Source organism: Lathamus discolor, chromosome 3, assembly GCF_037157495.1.
Source record: "Lathamus discolor isolate bLatDis1 chromosome 3, bLatDis1.hap1, whole genome shotgun sequence".
Lineage (NCBI taxonomy): Eukaryota > Metazoa > Chordata > Aves > Psittaciformes > Psittacidae > Lathamus > Lathamus discolor.
In genome coordinates, this window is record NC_088886.1 from 148,152,270 (window position 1) to 148,180,176 (window position 27,907).

General features: G+C 40.0%; 1 protein-coding gene across 2 annotated transcripts in view; it reads right to left on the minus strand.

Moving 5' to 3' along the window:
* The window catches only part of CPXM2 (carboxypeptidase X, M14 family member 2), an 84,741-nt gene that overhangs the window by 13,252 nt on the left and 43,582 nt on the right, over window positions 1-27,907 (minus strand). The window contains exons 4-10 of one of the 2 annotated variants that reach the window (XM_065672965.1): window positions 20,342-20,423; window positions 19,674-19,824; window positions 11,321-11,409; window positions 3,639-3,762; window positions 2,297-2,493; window positions 1,309-1,488; window positions 78-375 (exon numbers count right to left, since the gene is read on the minus strand). In XM_065672965.1, the coding sequence (XP_065529037.1) occupies window positions 78-375; window positions 1,309-1,488; window positions 2,297-2,493; window positions 3,639-3,762; window positions 11,321-11,409; window positions 19,674-19,824; window positions 20,342-20,423 (1,121 nt within the window). Of the gene's footprint in view, window positions 1-77; window positions 376-1,308; window positions 1,489-2,296; window positions 2,494-3,638; window positions 3,763-11,320; window positions 11,410-19,673; window positions 19,825-20,341; window positions 20,427-27,907 lie in introns of both variants that reach the window. The other variant, XM_065672964.1, reaches the window with a different exon arrangement.

Here is a 27,907-nt window from a genome sequence, read left to right on the forward strand (position 1 = left end):
TGCAACATAAACCAGGCAGTGATGGCATTATCCTATTCAGCAAGGTAATGCTAATTGCTGTTTCTATAGGCACTTACTTCCAGCCACGGTATGCCAGGATGCTCCATTAACAGTGCCATCTTCCTTTTGGAAATCCTCTGTGTGACATGCCCTCCTCCTCGCATCTGTCATCAGCCGATGTGTGGAGGCATAGGAATATGCAAGCCAACGAAAGACATGATCATCTGGGGTAGGTGTGTAATCCTGGGTTTTCCACATGGATCGCACCATGTCATAGGGGTATGCCACCACAAGCTCCCCTCCCTGCAAATTGCCACCCAGCACAAAAGGAATCTTTTCCATCCATGCTATTATTGCCCTCGTCTCCACTGCCACCTGGGAGGAAAAGAAACAGCAGCTTTGATTCAAGCTGTGATATTGGATAATCTTCTATCAAAGGCAGACCAGAAGCAGGAGACCTGCTGTGAGTTCTTTAGCTTAGAGTGAGCAGCCAGTACAAGAGATATGGCCAAGGAGATTTCCTCAAATTATGGTGCACGCCAGCCATGCCTTGGAAATCTCTGATATAAAAGCTATCAAAACCTTAATATTGGTAATTTATGCAGCAGGAACACTTATGTAGAGTAAGGTCAAGAGCAGCAACCAACAGTGATCAGATCCTGGCACTTCTCCCCCTGCTATCAGCTGCAATGAGTTTTGAAAGTAAGGGATTTTAAACCAGAAATATTTCTAAAGCCCACAGAACCGCAATGGTTCCCCTCAAGCTTGGGGAATTTCAGCCACTATAAATAGTGGCCATTATGTTTAAAAGGCCATGCAAAAATAAGTTAAATTTTTAGCATTACAATCCAATAAACGACTTTAGCATAAACCACTGCATTGGTTTTGTGTACACCTCAGCAGTTACTGTGTTATTTCAGACAAGAATACGTTTCAAATAAGAACAAATAAGAAAACCCCAGGAGACTTCTTTATGGCTACTGAGATTGCATAGAGCCCATCTATGCTGCAGAACTAGGGAGAAGCCTGATTCGCAGGCTTGAGTCATCCAGGTTCTCACAACACCAGGGGGAACAGAAAATCCTCCAGGAAGCAGTTTCCTTCCCATTCGAACTGCCTGTAAAATACGGTGGTGAATAGTACTTTCATGGTGCACTTTTATTTCCATTGACTAATGAAGAAGCCTAGGCAAGTAGTTTAGATCATGTATGTAACTTCGCCTGCGAGTTATTGATTTATCGAGAAACGTAAAGCTCAATCTTTCAACATGCCCCAGCCTTTGTGTTCCCTCTCTCTGGCCTTACTCACGGTGGCATTTTCAGACAGGTACCAGTCAGGGATTGGGATGTGATGGTTTGGAACTTTTCTTTTACTCTTCTTCTGATCCTCTGACTCCCAGAGCAAAGAGTTTAAATCAGGGAAATTATTGTTGATATCAATGCCGTCCTGAGTCCATCGTCCCAAAGACCAGCCCCCTAATTCTGAACCCTTAGATAAAAGAAAGAACAAAGGGAAAAACAATGTAAAAATTCATTCAAGAATATAGAAATGTGTGAGCCCTCAGGAAAGTGTTTGGGGATGTTTCAGAGAAAATCCTATACTGAGAAATAGAAGAATTAATTACTTAACTGAAATGAGTAATTGACTTATTTTGATTTTGTATGAAACCTTGTATAAAGTGAAACAAAACCCATGACAAATTACTTGGGGTTAGCCTAAATGTTGTGGTTTTTATTTCAGACTGGTTTTCCACTGGGTGGCAATGGAGATAGCATATATTCCCTTCCATGGTTGTGAGTGTGACTTCTGTATTCCAGTCTTCTCCAGACTGCCTTGGGAGATTTTCCAGTGCTTTTGACCAGCCCCTTCAACTTTTCCTCCTGGTGTCTGCCTTCTTCCAGACTGAATTATTATGATGCCCAACGCATTGTGCTCTCCTTAAAGACACACTATTAAGTTTCAGCTGTGGAGGAATGCAAATTTTCATGTGCTTAGCTTGGTTTCTCATGGGAAACAGGCTGCATGAATTTTCCATTTTCCATAACAGTGTTCCCATTGATCTATACACCTCAGTATGGTTTGTTCTGGCATTCATCATGACCATCCTTTCCGCATACACCTTGTTACCCAATGTCACATAGACTCATGTTTCTTTCAGCTTTTTTTGTCCTGTTTCAGTGGTTTATGTTCGATGTGTTTAATCACTTTTTAATTTTGATTGCTTCTAAAATATGATCCTTGGAAAAGAAAATAACGACAACAGGAGCATGTTTCATTCATCAAATAATCGTATTACCGCTTTATACGCCTTGTCATATCCATCTGGATTGACTGAGGGCAGGAGGTGGATCCTGGTATCCTCAATTAGATGTACAATGCGTGGGTTCCCAGCCAGGTATTCCTGGCACATAAACTGCATTAGCAAAAGGATTAGCTCACGTCCAAGCACTTCATTCCCATGAGCTCCTGCAATGTACCGGAATTCTGGTTCACCTGTTGAAAACACATGGAGAAGAAAGTGGAGACAGAGCAGGAAATCAAGCATCTAACCAGATTTCATTGATGTCAGTCAGCAACATTTCACTTATAGAGAACTAGAGAAATGTGTTAACTGAAGAAATGATAGATGACCATATAACTTTACAGAAACAGGTAATTATTTGTTGCTGTTTTAGAAGAAGATTTATGCATCAGTGATACCTAAAGCCAATACGTAAACCCTTCAAAGCCCACTTTCCATTGTTAATTACATTCACAATTTATTTCTCCATTTTACAGATGCGATTAGGAATAGTACCAGTTATTAAGAAAAACCCCATATTTTAGCTGTCCATTCTATGAATAACACACCCAAACATCAACAGGAGAGACCCTGACTGCCTGTCCCTGTAGCTGGATTCACCCTCCCAGTGTGTCTGGACCCATGGTACACTCCTTGCATGTTTTCTGCAGGACTCTCAAAAATAAGCCAAGAGGACAAGGCAAACTAGATGACTTATTCTGGTGTTAACATCTGAGATTCAGAGGCTGCAGTCTAACACCAGTCCCAAGTCTATTGACTTCCTTGCGTAGGACAAACACATATCCCGGTATTTATGGACATGGAAAAGCACAAGACATCTTTATTCCAACATCTGCCTCGGGCTCAATTGTAGTGAGATCTTTATTTTTCTCGACAGCAGGACAAAAGACCAAATGAGTTGAATAAGAATTATATCACTGTAGGAAATTGTACCCCAACACTGACCAGTGAAAGATGATTTGGGAGATCTGAGTTGTCCTCACTTGCAATGCACTCAACCCATATAAAAAAGGTAAATTTCTATCCAAAGATACATAAATCCCCATAACTAAAATCCATTCTCCAGTACTAAAGTTCACTTTTATTTTGTTATTGTAAAGAATAAAACTTATTATCATTAAAGAATTTGATCCCACATTCAAAATGCCTTCTATTTGTGCTCACCCTCCTCTTCCCAATTTAGAAATACAGCACCGAAGTTCCTCCCACACACATTTGAAATCTTTGCTGCCATGAATATAATCCCATCAGTGATAATTACTATAGATACAGAGAATGAGGAGAGAAAAAAAAGCCGAATCCTAACACCCTTCAACAGATTTGACTAAATCCTAACCAACTTCGTGTTCTCCTGGGTTGTCAGAAATCTCGACAGCATACAGCTTCAGTCCTTGGTTGCTTTTTCCAATGTTGTAAATCCGTGTGATATTCGGGCACATTTTATTCACAGTTTTCATCAGCTGCCAACAAAAAAAAGACATACAGTTAGACAACGCCGCATCAAAACAGATCCACTACTAATTGTTTCACTCCATATTGGTTGTGGAAAAAACCTCTTAATTTTCTTTTCTAATTATTTTCTTAGTTGCAAAAGCCTTATATTTGTTTAATGAATTGATAGCTCTGCTACGATACACCATAATGCTTTTTCAGTCAGAGCAAGCTGAATCCTGTCTGCTGAAACACCACAGCACAGGTGAGGTTCCAGGTCTTTCTTATCAGATGTATCTGTAATATTCTCACAAAATTAAGGATGTGAGATGGAAGTCCAATAGGAATAAAACCAGTGAAAACATACTACTTTACCATCAAGAAGTAGTAAATCACACTTCAAAAACATTATGCAATGGAGGATAATTAGCTGTTTTAACATTCCTTTCTTCGCTCTCTGTGGGCATACTATAGCTAAGGGATTTGAGATGCCCCATGGTGTTTAGTGGCTCAGTGTTTCATGAGCATTGTAGGTTGCCACAGACACTGCCCAGTGAAGGAGGTTTCTCTCTCCTTTTCCCCTTGCAGCAGCGATTTAATTCAAAACAAACAAAGAGAGAAGGACATCATCGATTTAAACCTGTTTTTCCCAGTAAATTCTTATTACACCCACATCCACTGAGGTAGAAACCAAGCCCACCCTTCTATTACAACGTGAAACCTCATGTGCAAAAATTGTTAACTAAGGCAGTGTTGATGTGGATAAAATAGTGAAATAGATAAAATCTGGATGACTCCAGTAACAGGATGTACACCTTCAGTAAATAACGGATTCCTCAGAATTTGCTTATGATGTTTCAGCAAAAAAAATTAAAAGTAATAATGGAAATGCCAATAGCCTGTCTGAAGGCATTCATCCCATCAAAATCTATTCTATTCACTTTTTCTGCAGATACTGCATGACATATAGTCAAAATATAATCAAATTGCCTTAGTGCTTACTGAACCCAGGACATTACTGAAGTGCACTTGGGAGGTCATGGTTAAGGGTATAGTTCTGTCTAAACCAATGGGGTAATATGAGTGTCATCCAGGTAAGGATACCTGGAGTCTAAATTGTCACACAACTTCACTGTGGCTTTTCAGGTAAATGTTAAAATTTACAAACAAGACTAGAAATGTCTGTGTTAATAGTAAGTTATTGTGAATAGCTGTAAATGATGAGAATGTCTGTCTCTACTTTTATTCATTGGAAGGCATTAATGAAATAAAGACTTTACTGTAAATTGGAACCCTAGGGAGTATTAATTAGACAATCTTTTTATAAACAAGGGAGCATACATTAATGAAGAAATACTGTAGCACAACAAAACTCTCTGCTCACATAGTGCTCATTTAGAAACAATATTGGATGATCACAAGGCTGATGATTTTAAAGAAATGCAATTATTGGATGTGTCTGATTCCCATGCCAACATTTAGCAAATCTAAGCGGAAGCACAATTCACATTGGGAAGATCATTAAAATTCCTCTCATAAAAAGCTTCACTTCTATTTATAATCATGTTGCAAAGAGACTGAAAAGATGCTATTCCTGTATGTTTGTTCATCTCACATGTTGGTTTTATACATGTAAAAAACAATTTCTTTTGCAAATCTAAACTCAACACTTGTTTAAAAAATACAGTCAGTTCTGCTCCTTCAGTGTATTGTCTAGCTTCATATCTGTTTTTTTTCATCACTGTCACCATCATCATCAATGTGCTGGTATTATGGAATACCCAGCTGTTTCTATGGAACAATTCTTAATGTTCTGGGCATGCAGAAGTGGGTATTTCAACATTTGTTCTAGCTGAAACACAAAGCTGAAGCCAGAGGCCACTCACATTTCCTAGTGTTTGATATAAATGAGTTATTTACTAACTTTCTGAGACATACTGCCTTAAATCTTTGTGGTCAACCTACTCTTAATAAACCAAAAATACTATCGATGGATATGGAGCTATGGAGCTCTTTCTAAAGCATCACAGACCAACACTTAGCCAAGGTCTGCTTCATGGGGATTATTAGCTTATGTCCTTCTGGCAACTAGATGAAAAGGATTATTATTGGATCAAATACTGTGTTTTCCTCCAATAGAGATAAATATTATTTTTTCACTCTGCCAATGAGTACAGATATTGTGTTAAAAGAAGGTCTATTGTAGGAAGCTAAAAATGGCTGTCTGTAATGTATAAATAATGCTATTTTCTCAGCCATGTGTTTATTAATTTGTCTCCATACAACCTCTTCAAACTGCAGGAAACTCGTCCTTGCTGATGTATCGCTGCATCCATGCATCTCCCCAGGATATAAAATGAGGAAGATGAGCTTGTGCCTGTCATGTCAGAGATGTTTCTGAAATAAAGCTGCACAGCAAAAGCTTTCCTAACATGCCTGTCACTTCAGTGTGCAGAGGACACCAAGAACGTCAATTTAGGAAAGCAGTTAAAAGTATGTTAAAAGTTCATTATAAGCAAGAAAAATGCCTAGAACCAAGTTCAAATTATATTAGGTACTGGAAATATTTCTATTGGCCTCAGTAAACTCCCCGTCACCTCTTTAATTGCAACCATGTGATTACTTCTGAGGCAAACAAAGAATCAGGGCCTATGTAGTAGACTTGACTGTGGCTCTTTTGATAACAGTATGGATATAGTAACGTAGTTGAATGTTTATATGTAAATACAGTACCAAAAATGAACATATTTCATCTCTGGTTTTCCTACAAGCGGCACAATAGGTCACCTGAAACATCAGTGTTTTCTTTGTGCTTTGTACAAACTGTCAAAGACAATTGATGATAACAGTCACTCAAGGCTTTATTAACAACCAACAGGGCTGTAAAATACTTTCACAACTGCGATCACTAACAGTTCTTATTTGACAGTTCTTATTTGTTTGTCACTACCAATTATTTACCTTATTAGCACCCTAGGAAAAGACTGCATGCAGCCTTTGAAGAAGCCTGTAACACTGGTTTCTGAAGGTCCAATTCCTTTATTTTGCAGAAGAGGTGTATTAAACGTAGGTCTAAGTGCCACTTACACTTAGAAGAGGCAAAAGGACCCTCGGTCAATGCCTTTCAGGTTACGGCTATTCCTTATGCCCTCTGGAGATCATAGCATCATTTACGTTGGAAAAGACCATTCAGATCACGTCCAACTGTTAATCCACCACTATCAAGATCTCTGTATTTCTCGTTCTGCTGTCAGCCAAAACAAAAAGTACCTCCTTCTTGAGCTTGGAGACTATCAGATAGAGACGACTGTCAACCTGGCATTGCATGCAGCCTAGGATGCTCTCTGGGTATGGTCTTCTACATTTGTTTCTTTCACACTTAAACCTGCTCAATCAGTAATACACACAGTGGTCTTTGACATTGTGTATTACGATTACATTGAGTCCATAGTCACAGGTGACCATGAAAAGTAACACAAGACTTCAGGGGTGCTTGGAGTGGCTTGTCCAAAGGTAAAAGTCACATCTAGTTGTATGGATTTAAAAATCAGTGATCCCATTTCCTAAGAAACGTATGATCTGGGTTTGTTGTTCAAAGACAAGGTTGTACTCAAATATCCATCTCAAACTATTTCTGGGGTTATTTATCAACCAGTTTAACAGTTTCCTATATAGCTCATCCAATTCCAACCCAGGAAGGTTGCTCCAAGCCCCATCCAACCTGGCCTTGAGCACTGCCAGGAATGGGGCAGCCTTCTCTGGGCACCCTGTGCCAGCGCCTCAGGACCCTCACAGGGAAAAACTGCCTAAGAGCTCATCTCAGTCTCCCCTTGAGGGAGACAAGGTTAAACCATTCCTCCTTGTCCTATCACTACTCGCTCTTACATGTACTAGATGCACTCTTATTATAAATTGCCTCTTCCTAAACAGTGAGTTCTATTAAAATAATCTGGCACTGATGAAATGTCTCCCTCTCATAAATACATGACATCTTGCAACGTAATACATGCTTCCAAAACATGTGCCAGGGAACATCCTCTCTTTTTCCTTTACTGTTCATGACAAATAACTTCAAAGAACAGCGGTTTCCTATTGGTTGGTAGTGAAGTAGCTAATAAAACTGACAATAATGCACATATATATATATATATATATATGTATGTAAACAAGTTGACTCTAGATATCAACAGTTATTTTTTCCATTTTCCTCTCAGGGCAGAAACTATGAAGTTCCAAGGATAGTTTTTGGAATATAAGACTTGTTGCAACCCAACCCAGAGTATCCTGCCTACCAGCAGCAGCAGAACTGAAGTAGAATCCAATAAGCTCTAAATAAATCCATTATTTTGACAAAGAGAGAGCCAGCAATTGGGAAAGCACAGTCAAAGCCAGTTCACGACTGACAAGCTCTCAGCCACAGTGGCAAATTTTCTACTTATATAAAAAGTGGAAAAACATTCCATTTTAAAGCTGTAGCTTTTTCCTGGAGGTATTTTTAACCTGACCAACCTGTCTTCCTGCAACAGGAATGTAAAATACACTTCATTTTATTGTTTTTGACAGTAATTATGCCAATTGAGTTTCTATTTGTCTAATCTTTGTGCTAAGAAATATAAGCCATGAAATCTCTACCGAAATAAATGTGACTCAGTACACAATTGCTCAATAAAAATGAATGGTGATTCATGCAGTATAAATACACTGAAAATTCAGCACACAGCAAGTGATTCACACACTTCAAGTCCAAACATATTAACTTTACATTTGAAGACAAAGTGGGCAGAAATATTTCTTTAGGACAACCCACGCTTATGCCTGTGGTGATATGAAGCGAGATTAAAAACAATAACAGAAACAACAAGATGATTGCCTATTTGGAGCTAAAGGAACAAGAATAAGAAGGCTGGTACATTTAAAATAATACTAAGAAGATTTTTTTCCTAGTGGTTGTTTTTTGTGTGTGTTTGCATCAATTTTCACAACTGTGAAAACAGAATTGGACCCTGTATGGTTTATTCTGATTTTCTAAGCCCACTGAAATGTAGGAGAATTCTGATGATTAAGTCAGAGTCAAATCTGAAAGGAGTAACCACTAACATTACAGAATCATAGAATAACAGAATAGTTAGGGTTGGAAAGGACCTCAAGATCATCCAGTTCCAACCCCCCTGCCATGGGCAGGGACACCTCACACTAAACCATCCCACACAAGGCTTCATCCAACCTGGCCTTGAACACTGCCAGGGATGGAGCACTCACAACCTTCCTGGGCAACCCATTCCAGTGCCTCACCACCCTAACAGGAAAGAATTTCCTCCTTAGATCCAATCTAAACTTCCCCTGTTTAAGTTTGAACCCGTTACCCCTTGTCCTGTCACTACAGTCCCTGATGAAGAGTCCCTCCCCAGCATCCCTATAGGCCCCCTTCAGGTACTGGAAGGCTGCTCTGAGGTCCCCACGCAGCCTTCTCTTCTCCAGGCTGAACAGCCCCAACTTCCTCAGCCTGTCTTCATACGGGAGGTGCTCCAGTCCCCTGATCATCCTTGTGGCCTCCTCTGAACTTGTTCCAGCAGTTCCATGTCCTTTTTATGTTGAGGACACCAGAACTGCACACAATGCTCCAGGTGAGGTCGCACAAGAGCAGAGTAGAGGGGCAGGATCACCTCCTTCGCCCTGCTGGTCACGTTCCTTTTGATGCAGCCCAGGATACGGTTGCTTTCTGGGTTGCGAGCGCACACTGCAGCCGGCCCATGTTCATTTTCTCATTGACCAACACCCCCAAGTCTTTCTCTGCAGGGCCGCTCTGAATCTCTTCTTTGCCCAGTCTGTAGCTGTGCCTGGGATTGCTCCGACCCAGGTGTAGGACCTTGCACTTGTCGTGGTTGAACTTCATCAGGTTGGCATCAGCCCACCTCACAAGCGTGTCAAGGTCTCTCTGGATGGCATCCTTTCCCTCCAGCATATCAACCGGACCACACAGCTTGGTGTCATCGGCAAACTTGCTGAGGGCGCACTCAATCCCACTGTCCATGTCAGCAACGAAGATGTTGAGCAAGACCAGTCACAACACCGATCCCTGAGGGACACTTCATGACTGCCATGATTTTTCAAATATGATGGCCAGTGGCTTAGCAACTTCATTCGCCAGCTCCTTCAGGACCCATGGATGGATTCCATCAGGTTCCATGGACCTGTGCACATTCAGGTTCTTAAGATGCTCTCAAACCAGATCCTCTCCTACAGTGGGCCCAAGGTCTTCATTCTCACAGTCCCTGCGTCTGCCTTCTAAGAACTGGGTGGTGCGGTCAGAGCCTTTGCCAGTGAAGACTGAGGCGAAGAAGTCATTCAGAACCTCAGCCTTCTCCAAATCCTGTGTAGCCAGTTCTCCCGAAAGCTTCCTCAGGGGGCCTATGTTGTCCCTAGTCTGTTTTTCGTTTGCTATGTACCTGTAGAATCCCATCCTGTTATCCTTAACATCCCTGGCTAGGTTTAATTCTAACTGGGCCTTAGTCTTCTTAACCTGGTCCCTAGCTTCCCAGACAACATCCCTGTACTCTACCCAGGCCGCCTGTCCTTGCTTCCATTTTTTATAAGCCTCTTTTTTCCTTTGAATTTTCCTCAGCAGCTCCTTATCCATCCAAGGAGGTCTCCTGGCCCTCCTGCTGCACTTCCTTCTAGTCGGGATGCAGCACTCCTGAGCTTGTAGCAGGTGATCCTTGAAAATCAACCAAGAGTCTTGGGCCCCCCTGCCCTCCAGGGCTATATCCCATGGAACCTTACTAAGCAGGCTCCTGAAGAGGCCAAAGTCTGCTCTTTTGAAGTCCAGGGCAGTGAGCTTGCTGCACGCTCTTCTCACTCTCCTGGGGATCTCAAATTCGACCATCTCGTGATCGCTGCATCCAAGCCTGCCCTGGAGTACCACATTCTCAACGAGCCCTTCCCTGTTGGTGAGCACAAGGTCAAGCATGGCACCTCTCCTTGTCGGCTCCTCTATTACTTGCAGAAGGAAGTTGTCTTCCACACAGTCGAGGAACCTCCTGGATTACTTGTGCCGTTCAGTGCCATTGTTCCAACAGATGTCAGGGTGGTTGAAGTCCCCCATGAGAACAAGGGCCTGTGAGCGTGAGGCTTTTCCTATCTGTCTGTAGAGTGCTTCATCCACAGGTTCTCCTTGATCAGGCGGCCTGTAACAGATCCCCACAGTAATGTCTCCCACGGCTGTTTTCCCTTTAACCCTGACCCACAAACTCTCTGTCGACTGCTCACCTCTCTGCAGATGGAGTTCCATACTCTCCAGCCTATCCCTAACATTCACCACTCCAATATAGATAGAAGAAAAATGATGGCACATTATGTGTAAATACTTCCCCTGCCATGTTTTAGGTTAAATGATGTGCAAATTAAGACTTAGGGATTTTAATAGATTACTTATTTTAACAGATTAAATTAAGGGAAAAGTTTTTTAATCCTTTTTCAAACGCTGTTTAGTAATATTTTTAACAGTGTAGAATTCAGATTCCATAACAAGTCAAAAACCTGCACCCGTCCACTCTCCACCAAAGAGGTCACACTCCAGCCTCTGCCTACCTGCCTCATTTCCTTGTAGTTGTGATGCTTAAAGTCCAGGTTATCTGTGGTTGTCATTTCATTTCTTCTGTGGTAATAATTATTTGGGTCTGAGAAAAGAAATAAATAGATTTTCATGTGCTTATGAATGTCAGATTTAAAGATGCTTAGCCATCATAGTGTGTTCAAAGAATGTGGAAATCTGAATTCCAAATGCCTATATGTATTTAAAACATCTTCCAAAGGCAAAACTCAAAAACCTAACAAAGTTGAAATATTTCTAATTACTGCACAAGTCATCTCTTATAGATTCAAACAGAAGGAAGGAAACAGAAGGAATCAGCTTGCTAGAGAACTAGTCTGCACAAAAAATGTCAACAGAAAAGCAGAAGGGCATCTTTCAGCTATAGAGGAGAGCAAAAGACACTGCAAAATGAGTTAGACACAAGATAAAGGATGGGTGGGTGGAAATCACAACACAAGAAAAAGCCCCAGTAAATGGTTTTTTGTCTACTTGATTAATTTGCCATTACAAGGAATTATCTTTTAGCTTTCTGGATGAGTGTTTTCAGAGTCTATGCTCTGCTTGCAAAACACAGAAATGCTCTACTGTGAATATTAAACATTCCTGATTATTTTCCTAAACATTTCCTTGCAGATGTTGGATCACTTTGTTACTTTAAAATTAGCATATTCATTAATTTGTAGATACAAGTTATAATTTGTGTGCTTGAAGTATCAAAGGAGAACATGTGGATAGAATAAAAACGTTTGTTGCCTTGCCTTTCCAAGCCTTTCACCTGGAAATCAAAACAAACCAGGCTAAGACTGCTCAGGGCTCATTTTTGTATATGTGCTCCTTAGTCTAATCTATTATGGTTTGGGTTTAGAAAAAAACAAGTCTATTTGGAAAATATTGGACACATTCCTTAATTTGCTGTGTCTGGAATTTTGAGTTTGTGAAACCAGTGGTTGTCAGGCCGTTAGGAAAGAATTTCTCTTTGCGGAATATCATTTTTATTTAAGATTGTTGGAAAAAAAGCCAAATATGAATGCCTACATATCATCCTGCCTTATTGCGACACAATCAAAAAACATTGTCTCTAGAGCAGAAAAATGTTTTGGCTGCTTATTTTTTAAACAGTATCACCCATCAGTTGTGATTGGTTTTGGGGAAAATAAGCAAAATGATTAGTAGCAAGAATTCATGGATAACATCCTGTAACAAGACAATGAATGTATGGAAAACTTATAAAAAAATACCTTATAACAACATTTTTAAGCTTCACATTTCTTACATTAGACCTCTAAATTCTCAAATTTCTTCTTTCCATGGAATTATAAAAGTGTTTGGGTTTTGTTGGGTTTTTTTCTTTTTTTCTTATGTGGAAAGAAAGCAAAATTTGAACTACTTAAGTTATTTATGAAATGAAACATGCGAGTTCCATTAAGCTTCACTATAACATCACTCATGTTCTCTACCACTTATTTACTCTTCATTCACATGCTTGTCTCCAGTTCATCCTCTAAACTACAGCAAAAATGATGGAAGGTTGAACTTTACTCCAAAATATGACTGAAAAATGTCAAAACCCCATCTTGCCTCAACAAAATCCGCTTGTTCAATGCAGACTCTCCTCTCCAATGAACTTATTCTGTAACAAGACCTCCAGGAAATGGATTTAAATTAGAGCCTAATCAGGTGAGGAAATAAGATTTCTTTGCTTATTAAAACAAAAACAAAGTTTCAAAGAATCCAGAGGGTTAAGTTTCATGTAACTCAACTGCATTTTCAGGTGTTCTTTCCAACTTAATTGCAGGCTGAATTGATGCAAGCCCACTGACAGCCATGATGCTGCACTACTGCTGCAGATGACTCTGGAATGCCAAATGCTTAAAGGTCAACCCGTAGTAATTCATAGAGATTATTCATTAATATATTGATGATTGAGAAATGTAAATCATAGAATCATAGAATCATAGAATCATAGAATCATAGAATCATAGAATCATAGAATCATAGAATCATAGAATCATAGAATCATAGAATCATAGAATCATAGAACAGTTAGGGTTGGAAATCACAAAACCCCTCCTCTTCTAGAGGCAGTGTGTTTAATACCACACAGAATATCTTCACCACTGTAAAAATCTCTCTTGTAACAATATAAAAATAAACATCATAAAACTGCCAGGATGTTGAAGGCTTTTTATTATCACCATGAGCCAAAATATACAGCAGCCGATATTTTTTCCTAATACTTTAATCCCATTCCTTTCAAAGTCTGGCACTTTTTCCATACGTCAAACGTTAATATCATGGGAATGACTGTGAATGCCGTAGAGTTGGTGGAAAATAAGTATAAAAATTATACAGTGAGAATGATTGTAACTTTGGTCCTTCCTCAAAAACAGTGCACAATTTGACAGCTCCCTAGAGAATTAACACTCCTATTTTGCCAGGCTCTACTGTCAGTCTACTTGGATCACTGTATTCCTGCTGCAGTAGAAACATTAAAATCTAAAATGTCGAGTCTTGTGCACAGATGGTTAGGTCTATTTTGGCAAAAAATATTTTCTTTAATAAGACAGAGAATAAGAGATTAAGAAACTTGAACCATGGAAGGATTAGAAGGGAAATGCATTCATTTATTCACAGAACTAACTCAGTCCTTTCTACTTCTCAGGAGAAGATCCTGCAAAACTGTGGCACTCCCGTTTATACAGGGGAATATTGTTTTTTCACTAATGTGTCTTTACTAGGCACTAGATATAATTAAGTTTGCAGGTAAAGGTACCTTCATATTTCTATTCTTTGTAAGTATGGAGAAGTGCCTAGTAAGCTCTAAACTGCCCAACCACTCTCTAGTATGAGAGCTCTAGGGACTGCCCATGAAAGTACCAGAGGATTGACTGCTCATCAGTTTGACATATAGAACGGATTTTCTGTTATATTGCAGTTCTACACAGCAGCTCAAGAGGAGGAGCCCCAACGCTTCCAGTGGGTTTCCAGTTATTACTCGAAAAACAACAATGGGTGTTGGTCGGTTTTTACCTCCTTTAGTTTTCAGTATGCTTTAAACTGGCATGGGAAAGTTATGAGCTTTACAATGGCTTGAAGATGAAATTAACACTCACAGAAAATATTGTCAAAATGCTCTCATTCCCTAAGTAAATCCTGCATCCATTCCCCATATGATTTATTCATGTGCTTCTTTCTTACAGAAGTCCTGCACTAAGTTGTATGGTGCCATACCAATGGAGCTTGCAAGCTCCCAAGTGGCAATCATACAGTGCTCCAAGTGGGTAAGATACTGAAGTCAATCCAAGTGATTTAGGCAAGTTAAAACTCTAGTCTAAATCCTTCAGACTGCCCTAAAAATCTCACCGTGCCATTTTGCAAATGACTGATGCTTTCATTTCCATTTAATACAAGTAAAGTTGACTTGTCTTCACAAAACTGAACATGCCACAGACAACACACATGGAAAAATCCTGAAAAAAATCTGCTGTCAGACAACTCAGATGATTTTCAGGTTTTTTTTCCACATGATCTATTTCATGGCAGTCATGAGCATTAACATCACACACTAAATCAGTAGTGAAATGATATTCTTCAACCATACATGGAATCTTTTCTATATGTGTTCATGCATAGTCAGATACCAAACAAATAATTCCAGTTAAGCATGAGGAATGATGATAATGGGTAAGAGGAAATCCAAACTCTTAGCCTGCAGTAGTTGCTCCTTAAATTTTTCTGCCAACATTTGATTTTTCTAATGATTTCCCACAGTTTGAATCTTATAATAACAATCAGAATTCATTTTGGAATTAGGTGATACAGTCCCTTCCAGCCCAAACCATTCTAATTCATCAAAACAGTACACACTTTATTTTGCAAATAAAATATGAAAGAAAACCTTTTAATGGGAACCACTGCATTACTGGGGGATGCTACACATCTGTCTTGGTAAGTATGGAAAACCATAACACATTTGCCTTTCCCAGGAGAATTGTTGAATATGGTCTCATTTTTACCCAGCAAATGGCCCCCAAAATATTACATTGCCCAATATTAAGCTTTAGCTTTGTAATGACAAAGCGGAAGATAAGTGCAGACTGTCACTCTAAGCACAAATTTCTACTCACAAGTAGTTAGCTGAATTTATGCAATATCACTTATACTGAAAGACACTTGCAGAAAGTCACCATTTTACACAAGGTGAGCACTAGACAACCGGGTAGCCTGCCAATAAGAGACAAGCAAGGAAAGTACAACCAAATGGTGCATCCACTGCAAAACACCTCACTCTATTACAGAGTAGAGTTCATTTTTTATCATGGGTTGGAAGTGATGGCATAATCGTGATACCAATGATAGCTTTCTATATAAGAATTATTAAAAATTAAATCTAATAAAAAATTAATTCCATTAAAATAATTGCCCATTGCCTTGAATACTGTACAGTATAAATAAATGCATGAAGAGCTCAGCTAATTTTTTCTCTCCTATCTCTGGGTACTTTTGATCATTCGCATTTTCTTTCTGATTTTCCTTAGGTTCAAGAAAGAAGAGGCACGGAAAGTACATCCATCCCTCCGAGGCAACTGCAAAAGATTGTGCGTATCAGTCTACGTCTATGTAAATACCAACATTTTGAGAAACTGGAGAGGGGATTAAATGCTGGTGCTTTTGTCTTCTTTTTCCCCAGTGAGGAATGGCACCTCTGATCGTCTGCTGTAGGTAGGATTTTATGGCATCTTTCCTTTTTTTCTTTTCTGGCATTAGCTAAATGTTTTTCCCTTGGTGAAACAGCAAATCACTTCTTTCATCTGAAAGACAGTGCTGACACAGTTGGATAACACAGCTTTTTTTGTAGAGCTCCTGTAATAGGCTAGAAAAAGGTTGTTTGTCAAGCCTAGCCTACAATAGACCAAAAAAGTATAAGTAGTATATAAGTATTTCACTGATCAAAATTACAATCATCTTATATAATACAGATTATCTAATCAGTATCTTCTCTGCTCCAGTTATCTAAACAGTATTTTCTCATGATTTTTCCGACTCTTGGTACACCTTGCGTAGGCAGCAGGTATATTCACAAGCCACAGGAATGGGTCTTAACCATTTCCATGACATTCGGTCGATGCAAACAAGCTTTCCTAGAATATTAATACCTTATTGAGGTTTATCCATTATCTGGTATTCCTTTCTTACCCTCCCTTGTGAGCCCATGCGATGGAAAGCTGATCTAGAGCACAGCCAGGATGCAAATTGCTGCATTTACTCAGGGATTAATAAAGATAGAAACCCTAACATTATGAGTTTAAAACACAAGAATTTCACAGTTGTGAAAAATTACTTTCCTTCCTTTCACCCTCTTTTTTCTTGGGGTATTTCCCTATGCCCTATATGTGCCTGTCACTGTTGTTGCCGCAGGACACTGTGCGTGGGAGCTCTAAACCACATCCAAACTGCTGCTCCTGACAACTTGATTTCTTGTATGTTCACACCCAGAATGCAAATATAATCAAACCCATGGCAGGTATTCAAGGAAACTGAGCATCACATAACTTCTTTCATAGGTCTTTGGGCTTTGGAAAATACAGAGGTGCTTGAATTGACAGAGCTCCACCTCCTGATTTTGATGGATTTAGGAGACTTGTTCAGTTTTATAGCGGAAACCTCTGTCAGAAAAGAAGCCTTTATTTCTAGTCACACTGCAATACAGCGTATCAGAGCAGCGCTATCACACCAGTGAGTTATCTAACTTGGAACAAGTAAGACACTAATAAAGGGTGAGGAATCCAGTTACAGGGAACTATAAAATATATGTCCTACTGGAAGAAAACAGGCCTCTGCAACCTGAGGAACAGGTTTGCTCTAGGAGCCTTGTATGTGATAAATAAAATGAGCTAGAAGAAAGAAACATCAGTTCTTTCTGAACTAAAAGGATGGGTAGGCAGCTTATCAAAACCTATTAGTTCTTTCAGTCCAATTGCATTTTGAATAATCACACCCCATTCCCAATGCGTTTCTCAATGAATGATTCTGGTATTTTCTTTCAGGGATAAATGGAATCAGCCACTGCAGGGAATTAACTCAATAAATGAATACCAGGAAGAAGCACTGATTAAGTCTCTATGCTAATCCATAATCCAAGACCTGCAACAAGCTGGAATAGCACTCATTGCAGTGGTGCTGGAAGTGCAGCTATGTTCTTACCTTGGTAGCAGTTTCACCCGCTGATACAGCCCTGTGAAGCTGAAGGGTGACAAATGCTAACACTGCAAAGCAGAGTTTGGCCTTGTATGGCTGCATGCTCAAATAAGAATCAAGTGTAAATAACTGCTGCACTTAATAAAAATCACTTTTTCAAATATCAGCATTTTTTTCTCTTTCCTTTTTAAGTACCTATGGTCTTCCTCGAGCCTCTTGCCCTGTGTTATAGAGTGGAGCCTCTGCAAACTAACACAGGAATTTGGGATAGAACACTACTAACCGACAGCCCACTGGTCCTTTCAAGAGAGGAGGGGAAATACTAGCTCTGGAATTGCCCCTTCAGGGTAAAAGCTATAACGGAGGACAAGAAACCCACAAAGTTGAAGTTTTCTAAAACCATGGTTGGAAGAAATCAGAATCCTATTGAAAACATGAATATTCACATACACAGGACACCCTGGTCACTGCCATTCAACTCCAGGATACATTTGTTACCTACAGAAAAGCAGTTGTCTGAGTGCTGCTAAATTTTACTGCTTCATAGTAATATACCTACTGTTGTGGTTTAAACAAAGTCAGCCATAAATCACACAATCGCTCTCTCACTCCCCCCCCCACTTCTTGCCCTCCCCCTACTCCTGGAGGGACGGAGAGGAGAATCGAAAAGAATGCAACTCCCCTGGGTTGAGATAAGAACAGTTTAGTAACTAAGGTATAACACAAACCACTGCTGCTACCACCAATAAGAATGATAAAGGAAATAAGGGAAGAGAATACAACACCTCAGCACCAGCCAACTGATAACTCACCCCACTCCAACTGAGCACCAACCGATACCTCGTCCAACCCTGCAGTCCTCTAGCCCTTCTGGGTAACTCTCTGTTACCTCCCTGGGCATGACGTGCTGTGGTATGGAATACCTTTTTGGTCAGTTTGGGTCAGGTGTCCTGTCTCTGCTTCCTCCCGGCTTCCCCTCCTCCCTGGCAGAGCATGAGGCTCACAAAGTCCTTGGTCAGACTAAAACATTTGTGTTATCAGCTCTGTTCCCAGGTTGAAAGTCAAAACACAATGCTGCACCAGCTACTAAGAAGGAGAAAAATGACTGCTACTGCTGAACCCAGGACACCCACCTACTATGTTTCATGAAAATACTTGCCCTATACTTCTCTTTGATAAAGAATTATCCCCTCTGTGCCCCAGACTGGTTTTGCTTCCTGTGTATCTAAACACCTAAAAGACAAAAATCAGGCTACCTCTGCTTGGCATGTGAAGACCCTACGTGGACAGTGGAATTGGAGGCAGCAAGTCTCTAATCAGCAGCAGGACCAGATAAAGCAGTAATGATAGGCTCTGGAAAGGCAGTTCTTTCTAGCTCTAGTATTTCTGAAAATATTATTCGTAGTCCTCTGCAAAAAAGAACCCAAAGAAAGAACTGTCCCCAAGGTGCAGGAATTTAAGACCAAAGAGCAAAATAAAGCAAAGAAAATGAGAGATGTGGAATGAATAGTGGACAATTGAGAAAAGGTTTGAAAGCTTCTTCCAGTCTTTACCAAGGACCTGACCATTTACCTTCACCTGAGACTTACCAGGGATCATGTTGGATTTGATAGCACTTGAAATATGCTAGAAATTCTTTACATCCCCAATTCCCCTCCTTCCCCTCTAACAAGATAAGCACTAGTTCAGTTCCATTATTTGCCTTTAAATTAATTTAGGTAAGTCCTATGGTCTGTATGAAATAATAATAATAAATAATCATCATACTCTACATAATATAGTGTTTTTTTCTTGCCTGAGAAGCTCAAGACATCTGCAAGTGACAGTCCTGATACATAATCCTATTGCCTCCCCAGTACACGCACACTCAGTAAGATTAATTGTGCTGCACTTCAGCCCAAACAACACAGAAAATCTTGTTAGATCATCCACACAATGCTGTTTTAGTAATAAAACCACTTGTAGATACTATGTGATTGCATTTGAAGATTTATCTTGATACAGGTCTTGTACCTGGACAGATATTTTTGTTTCTTTCTGCATAACTGTACTTACAGGTATTGTGTCAAAAGCAAAGATATCCAAAGGAAGTAAAATTTCAGAGTCTTGCTATAGGCAGCGACATCAACATCAGTTGAGAAAGACTCTTACCTGGCAAAGGACAACCTAAGATTTCCAGTCTCATACAGATGCTACCTTCTTGGAACCAGGACCGTGGGTTTATACGGATATAACGAGCAACCAGTGGCTCCGGCAACATATTGAGAACTGGGATCTCTTTTTCACTGTTTCCTTCAAATATCTATGCAGGCCAAACACATGAAAGTGGAAGATCAGCTCTCCAAAGAGTCTTTTAGCACTTGGGGTAATAGAAACAAAGTCACTTGATGCAGCCCCATGTTGACAGTGGATCAGGCCAGAACTGCTCTCCAAAGAGCACAATCCCCCCACCATGCCCCTCAGAGAGGGGATTCTACACTCTCTCTGGCAATAGGCACCTCATGGGCATGAGGTATCCTCAGGGATCATCAGACTGATGCGAATCCTTACATGGGCTATGCAACAAGAAACATCACATCATAGGCCAGACCACGGCCAGGGTGGCATTCACATCCATAGGCAGACAGATGCAGGTTTGCTATATAGGGTATTCCGGACCCCTCTCACTATTATGTGATTTGCTCTTAAAATTAGGGGGACGACTGAGAGAAATTGCTTTGTAGTCTTTAACAGACCAATCTGGCAAATGAAAACTCCATGTGGACAGCCCCACTTTCCCAGCTCTGCTCTTCATAAAACTTCTGTTTTGTGATACTCACCACATCTCCAGATTCGTTTCTGACAGCAGTCCATGCATGACTGTCATTGCTCACCAATACTCTGTAAGAGGTCACCCAGTTACTCCTTGAAAAAGACAAAGAGTAACTAAGTTATTTTTCTTTCATAACTCAGAATGACTGCAACTTGTGTTTAGTGTAATAAAGCTTGTAAGACTGCTGGCAATGGAAACCCCATGTGGCAAAGTCATGTCAACACCCGGCTGAAAAAGTGACATGCAAATCTAGATTCAACAGCTCATTAGAGCAGCCTAGCACATAGAAGCAAATAAGCAGCAAGATAATATCCTGGGGTTCCAGGAGGTGAGGGATTACTGCTCTCCTTTCTTTTTACATGCAGGATTTGGGATAAATAGCTTATCGAGAACAGATGCACCCAGGGTTCAGAAATCTTACCTTTTCAGCTACAGAACATATATTATTTCTTCTGCTGTTATCAGAGAGGATGGAAAAAAATGTAATAAATCCTCTAGGAAGAAAAGCCTGTGAATTTCAACCAGAAAAATTTCCATTTCTTCCAATACAAGAATGACTGGAGCCTGCAGTCATTCCTGTATTTATTAGCAATAGGTAGGAACAGAGAGACAATTCTGTCTGCACAGCAGAGTCCAATTGATCACAGCACTAATGCACTGCTACAATATTACATCCATCTTCAGTAGGCTGATCTTTCTAGTGGCCTGTTAATCGATTTAGGGACTTTAGGGACTGTAGTGACAGGACAAGGGGTAACGGGTTAAAACTTAAACAGGGGAAGTTTAGATTGGATGTAAGGAAGAAGTTCTTTCCTGTTAGGGTGGTGAGGCAATGGAATGGGTTGCCCAGGGAGGTTGTGAGTGCTCCATCCCTGGCGGTGTTCAAGACCAGGTTGGATGAAGACTTAGGTGGGATGGTTTAGTGTGAGGTGTCCCTGCAGGGGGGTTGGAACTGGATGATCTTGAGTTCCTTTCCAACCCTAACTATTCTATGATTCTATGATTTACAGCAAAATACCCTTTAACTTAAAAAAGCAGAATCTCCATTTGTACCAAAATTGTGCCTCGCCTTCTTTTTTTTCACCTAAAGAAGAGTAGAAGAATGCTGCTTCTTATATTCTGAGTAAATTTAAAGCTGTGTAGCTTTTATACTGTCTGGATGTTCCCTGCAGTAAGGTGTATACAGCTATGGAGAAGATAACTCCCTGATTCTCCTCTCATATATGTTGGCCTGAAAAGGCAACAGTAATACATTCTTTTTTCCCTAGCACCTTCCTGGTTTCATCAGGCACTGACTTGGAGGAGAACTGTGGCTTGGAGGTGCATTTGTACTATAAACTCAGTCCAGGATGATTAAATTCTATATTCGTATAAATAAAACTGTGCGTCACCAGCAGTCCTCTAGAGCAGTCTTGAACACAGGCTCTCAGCTAAGCTACAAAGTCAGATTGCTGGGAGTGAAACCAGGATAAGGAAAGCTCTTAGGACTAGAAAGAAGAATAGGGGCAATTTGGGCAGTTATGGGAGAAGCATCAGAGCATATGAAACAGAGATTAAGGAGTACCTGGAAGGACAGACACACTTAAGAGCAACTTTCCCTTGTAGCGCACCCGTACAAGCACAACTTTGTTTGCTTTTTGATCTTTTAAAAATCAACAAATACCTGTAAACTACCTATGGACATACAACATTGACTCCACTGTGCTTATATTTAAAGGGACAAATTAGCCTTTATGTGTTCACTAAGAGATTCAGGCTTCTGGTGAAGACCAAGAAAAGGATTCGGGCAGAACAAGAGCAAAATCATCAGCCACAAGACCAGCACAAGTTCACTCACCTTCATCTTGTACAAAATAGTGACCTTAAGATGATGCCAAAGTAAATGCATGGCAGCAAGATATCTATAATTTTACTCAGAAAATAAATAAAATGAAGTCAAAAGTGGTGCCCCTTGCATAAAAGATTCAAACTGATGTCCAGACTTACAATGGCACCTAAATCCAAAGATTAAGTGTTTAGTAGGATTTAGAAAAGCACTTCTGTATGTAGGTATACTAATACTGTACAAAGTCAAAGAGGAGGTATCATGGGATCTTCAAAAAAATGACTGAACAAACCCAGCTCTGTTTCACACACTAAACCAGCCCTTTGCAAATCTTCCACCAGCCTTCTTTAAGTAACAGATTTTGCCATTTTTGTTAGTTTGAATGGAAAATTCTTGACTATTGCCAAGCAGACTGAACTTGTTATCATATGAACAGATGAATATACCTATGACTTGTGATGGACACACTACTTCAGTGCTCATTAAACAACTGTGACAAGTTAGCAGCACTCTGAAAATACTAGTTGTCTGCCTGTCAGTGAAAGATCTCCTGGGGTAAGGGATTTACAGGGGATCTGTTGCATGCTGGCATCTTAAGTCTGTAAAATGTTGTACAACAAAATAGAGAGTGACATCAGTATGTTACACAGGTTTCTACTAATTCTTGTGAAGAATTCAACTTTTTTCCTTCAACTTCTTTGTGTAAGTTAAAAGAAGGAGAATGTACTTCTAGCAGACATGAAAATTAGAAGTTTTGGAGGCCAACATCAAAACTCCAGGAAGAGGAAAAATAGCTTTTTCTGATTGGAAACAAACCAACCAAGAAAGGAAAAAATAAAAGCACCCAGAAATTGAAATCAACCACCCAAGTTCCAGAGCAAAACTCATGGGTTTGGATGGTGGTGGTAGTGTACATATACAATGCATATTAAATGGTGAGGGTTTTTTTGGTTTAGTTGTTTTGGTGGTTGGTTTTTGGATTTATTATTATTTTTATTGGCCAGTTTTCAAAATCAGACTAAATGACAATGTCACAAATCAAACATCATTGCTTCCGAGACATTCCAGAACCTTTATCACTTCAGTTGCACAAATATGATCAGAAGAGTAAGCAATACATTCATTACACCTAGAAAATGAATCCAAAGAGAATACCACAGTCACAAAACCAAGACAGCAGTGGACATTCTTCATAATTGAGAATTTTGTAAGAAACTCATGGCTTTTGATTAAAGAAAAATGGGAATCAAAGTTTTTAACAGAACCAGCTCATTTTAGTGGCATGAGAAATTGCTGCTGTTGCACTGCTATTTTCAAGATAGGGGTTTTATTTCCAGCATTTTAATTTTCTCATTCCCCACAGTTACAAAGGTGCAAACTTCTCCCAAAAGAGAATGCATACTTGTCAGTCGTACACATTTACCATCTTGAGTGGCAACGTGCTTTTCAAAGGATATCTGCCAATTAAGATACAAATTGGATTACATCCATTCTTTTACATTTGCAGTATAGGAGGAATACAGAGGGCCACGGAACAAGAAAAAAATCAGTGTAATGTATTAGATCACGCACCACATCCTGTTACATGTGCTTGCCTATAAAGATTAAACATCCACTTTGTATTTATTGAGATGCAGAATAAAATCGTCATGGGTGACCAGATCCTTCTCCCACTGGCAGCAAATGCAAAACTGCATTCAGGGACTTAAATTCTTCCCCTTTCTTCCAGCATCACAAGAAAAATGGTTTCTGCCAATATTAAGAAGGCTACTGTAAATTCAGATTTACCTCAGAAAGGACATCTTCTGCTTTAAAGTCATGTTCCTATTGTGGGGAAGGGGAATTCTGTGTGCATTCGTGTGTTCAGAGTATCTGGAAAACTGGCAGAAGCTTCTGATCAGGCACTGATCAGGTATTTTTAAGGTATTCTGATCAGGTATTTTTAAGTCCTAGATATTTCTACAGGTACAGACCAGCAGAATAGCATTCAATGTACTAAATGATCTAATGTACTATGATCAATGTACTAATGATCAGGTATTTTTTAAGGTATTCTGATCAGGTATTTTTAAGTCCTAGATATTTCTACAGGTACAGACCAGCAGAATAGCATTCAATGTACTAAATCATAGAACCATAGAATAGTTAGGGTTGGAAAGGACCTTAAGATCATCTAGTTACAACCCCCCTGCATGGCACCCAAGGCTTCATCCAACCTGGCCTTGAACATCTCAAAAGCTGCAGATTTTCTACACATGTGCAGCACAGGAGGTCCTGATGCTCATTGAAAGCAGATGGCTACGTTGCACATGCTCAAATCAACAACCAGTCTGTTTACATGAAGTACAGCTCTTCCTGGAACTGAAGAGCTTAATATCTACACAGTGCTCTGTTTATTCATGTAGACACAGAAATCTAACGGTTTTCGGGAAAATCCATCACAGAAACATGATAGCTAAGGCAAAGTCTTTTGCTAGCAGTAGTATTGGGGAATGCCATCCGTGTTGCCATCTGACAACAGGGAGATCCATCTCACTGGGTTTGGGATTTGCAGATATTAATTTCTGCAGCACATCACAGGGAATCAGCACTGAACAATGGAGCTATCTAAGGAAAGCTGAAAGAAAGCTATAATGCTTTCCAGTACTTTGGATGTCCTTACAATTGCTATTGAGAAGCTCTTCCAAATTCACTCTATGAAATCTTCTTGGACCTACCATTATATGCCTCAGACAAAATACATGTATTTATTGGTTTCAGAGAGTCAAGGAGACACCATTCAGGGAACTCCTATGCCAACATTCAGAGAAGAGTGTGCTAGTTATTAAGCTCTTTCTTGGCAGGAAGCTAGGCAATACAGACGTTATTACATGACAGTACCTTCAGAAGTGTTTCAGGTTACCTCTAGTTCATCATGCTCTAGCAAAGTGCTGCTTACATGACTACCTCATTTATTTCACCAATGTTAGAAAAGGATCATGAGATACAGATTTGGCAGGAGCCGTTTGGGTTCAGGTGCTTTCAGTTAATAATCCTTTATAAAATTTATGCCAGCCTTATCTCCTCCTGAGAAACCCATCAGGAAAATCTCATACCTATTGCCAACGTTAATCAAGTCATTTCACAGAAAGCAGATGCAAAAATCAAAATAGGATTCAAAATCACCGTGGTGAATTTTTTAACTATTACTGATTACTTGGGGTTTATCTGTAATGCATTAGCAATTAGATGTATGCAATTTAATGTAATTAATGTATTAATTTAATGTATGCAATTAAATGTAATGCAATTAGACAAGGCTTATTTGAACATCTTTGATTTTAAATTCAGTTTCCTGAGATGCATGGAAATATCCAGCCTGTCCACTCCCATTTAAGAAAAAGACAAACTGAGGGATCGAGTGACTTGTCCGGGGACACAGAGGAAACCTGAATCAAAATGGAGAATTAAAAACATATCTCCCACAGCCTTAGCAGCTTCCTGCCTAGAGAATCAGCTTTTCTTTATCCAACCGCAGCAGCATCAGGCTACAGTGTGTAGGGAAAGACATCATGACGGCACCAGAACAACAAAACATCCTTCTGCCTTGCCTTTCCCAGTATAACTTGCTTACTTTTCTTTATGTGTATTAGACACCTAGAAGAATTTCAACCCAGCACAGCACTCGGTGAGTGCTAGATGAGAAGCAGTAGAGGGATACCAGGCTTTTGGCTGCCCAGCTTCCACCAGGTAAGTACATCAGCTGAGACTTCTGACTGTTTGCATTTGGTTTTATATTGTTTGAACTGTGCTTGCTGTATATAACACCTTAAGGCCAAGCTCCTCAATTATGGAAAGCTGAATAAGCGACAAGTGAAATAAATCTGATACTTTTATCCTAGTCTCTAAGTATGCTTCTCTGCATCACTAAAACCTCACACTATTTGAGACAAGGAGGCTGTCAGGTGCTGGTAAGCAGAAGTCAAAGGCAACAGTGAAAGAGATGTTGGGGATGCGACTAGCAAACATTGGCAGAGCTCACGTTAGCATGATCTGCAGTGGACCTGGCTCCAGCTGAACATCTTATTCTGCTTTTATGAGAGTCTCACCTCTCTGCATTACAGAGAATTAATAGAAAACAGAACCAGACAAAGACATAGATGTGCACCCACCAATAATATATAAATCAACAAGCCAAAACACTTGAAATAGCACAATACTTACACAAAAACCAACATGCCAGGCAAACCTTAGATTAAACCGTACTCATGCAACAGAATCAGCATGCTGGCAATTAAATGGCTTTCTGCATGAGAAGTAATTTGTAGTCTCATGCAATTGAATGCAAAGCCATTGACATTAATATTCTATAATAATATTTATGCTGATAAAATTTTAAATCACCCACTGCCAAGCAGTTTCAAAAGAAAGCCAAATTAAAAAATGCTCAGGCTCACCACAGGTATTCCAGCAAGCTTCACGAGCTGATTCGATCGGTATGATTTAAGAGCTGGAGCTTGACTAGCAAGCAAGGGTAATTCTTTTAAATAGCTGAAATTTTGAAAGTTTAAAGTTTTAAAATTGTTTCTATCTGGGTTAAATGAATACACTGAAATCAGGCCCTGCAGAGGGGCCTGTGAAGAAAAGCTCAGGGCCAGAATTTGACTTGCGCGGAACGAATTCAGCAATGGTTTTCACAGCGCCCTCCTCAGCGAGCAGGAGTTGGGGTTGCAAATGTGTTTCCCACCTGACGGTTGTCACTTACAGCCAGGTTTTGACAAGAGTCTGGTCTTTGACATTCTGATCTTTCTAGAAAACCCAGTGTTAGCTGGGTTATTTCCTTTTGCTCTTGTACAGTCAGATAGTAACATTTGAAGGTGCCTTTGTGGGTTCAAAGACTTCCTCTGCCCCAGACATTTTATGGTCTTAGCACCTATCATTTAAAACCACTCTTTGCAAAGAGACCTGCTTGTGTTTGAAATTATTCCTACACCAGATCCTCCCCTTTCACGTCTCCTGTATCTGCTAAACACAACCAAGCCGTGATTCCTTTTCTTCTAAACTTCCCTTTGTGAAGTTTTTAATTTACCATTCTTCTTTATGCCCGTTACACCTTTGTAAATCAGTCATGTGTCTGAGGAGAAAAATCTCAGCTATACAGGCACTGCCTCACCATGTTCTTTTGTCTCCTCATGAATATTAAAGTAATGGAAAATGAAAAGCTCTGACAGTAAACAGCAAATACTGTAATTTGTGTGCACCGCCATGAGCACATTTAAAGTAATGCTGAAAGAGCTCAGATCTACCAAGATCACACAAAAACGTGGCCAAGTATCGCTTGGTGCATGCAGAAGTGATGAAGGGCACCAAAGGAGGGGAAAGGAGCAGCTGCCTGATGGCCCCCAGGTAACCCCATACACAATCATTCTCATTGCAACAAGTCATAATGCACATGCAAAATATACAGATCAAGGCTGTGATTAATAAGTGCAAGTAGATGCCTGTATTCATTTGATGTATCCTTTTCCTAAAGGCTTTGGCTCATTTGATTTCTAACTACCCATTGTAGGCCCTTCCAAGGAGGTTAAGAAGATTTCCTTCCTCTTCTGAGCAACCCCTGTGAGCCTCACTTAGCAAAGCAGGTTCTCTCCACACAACACAACCCTTTGGAAGGTTGGACCAGATGATTCTTGAGGTCCCTTCCAATCTCATACTCTAAGATTCTATGATTGCAGTGATAGGACAAGAAGTAATGGGTTCAAACTGAAA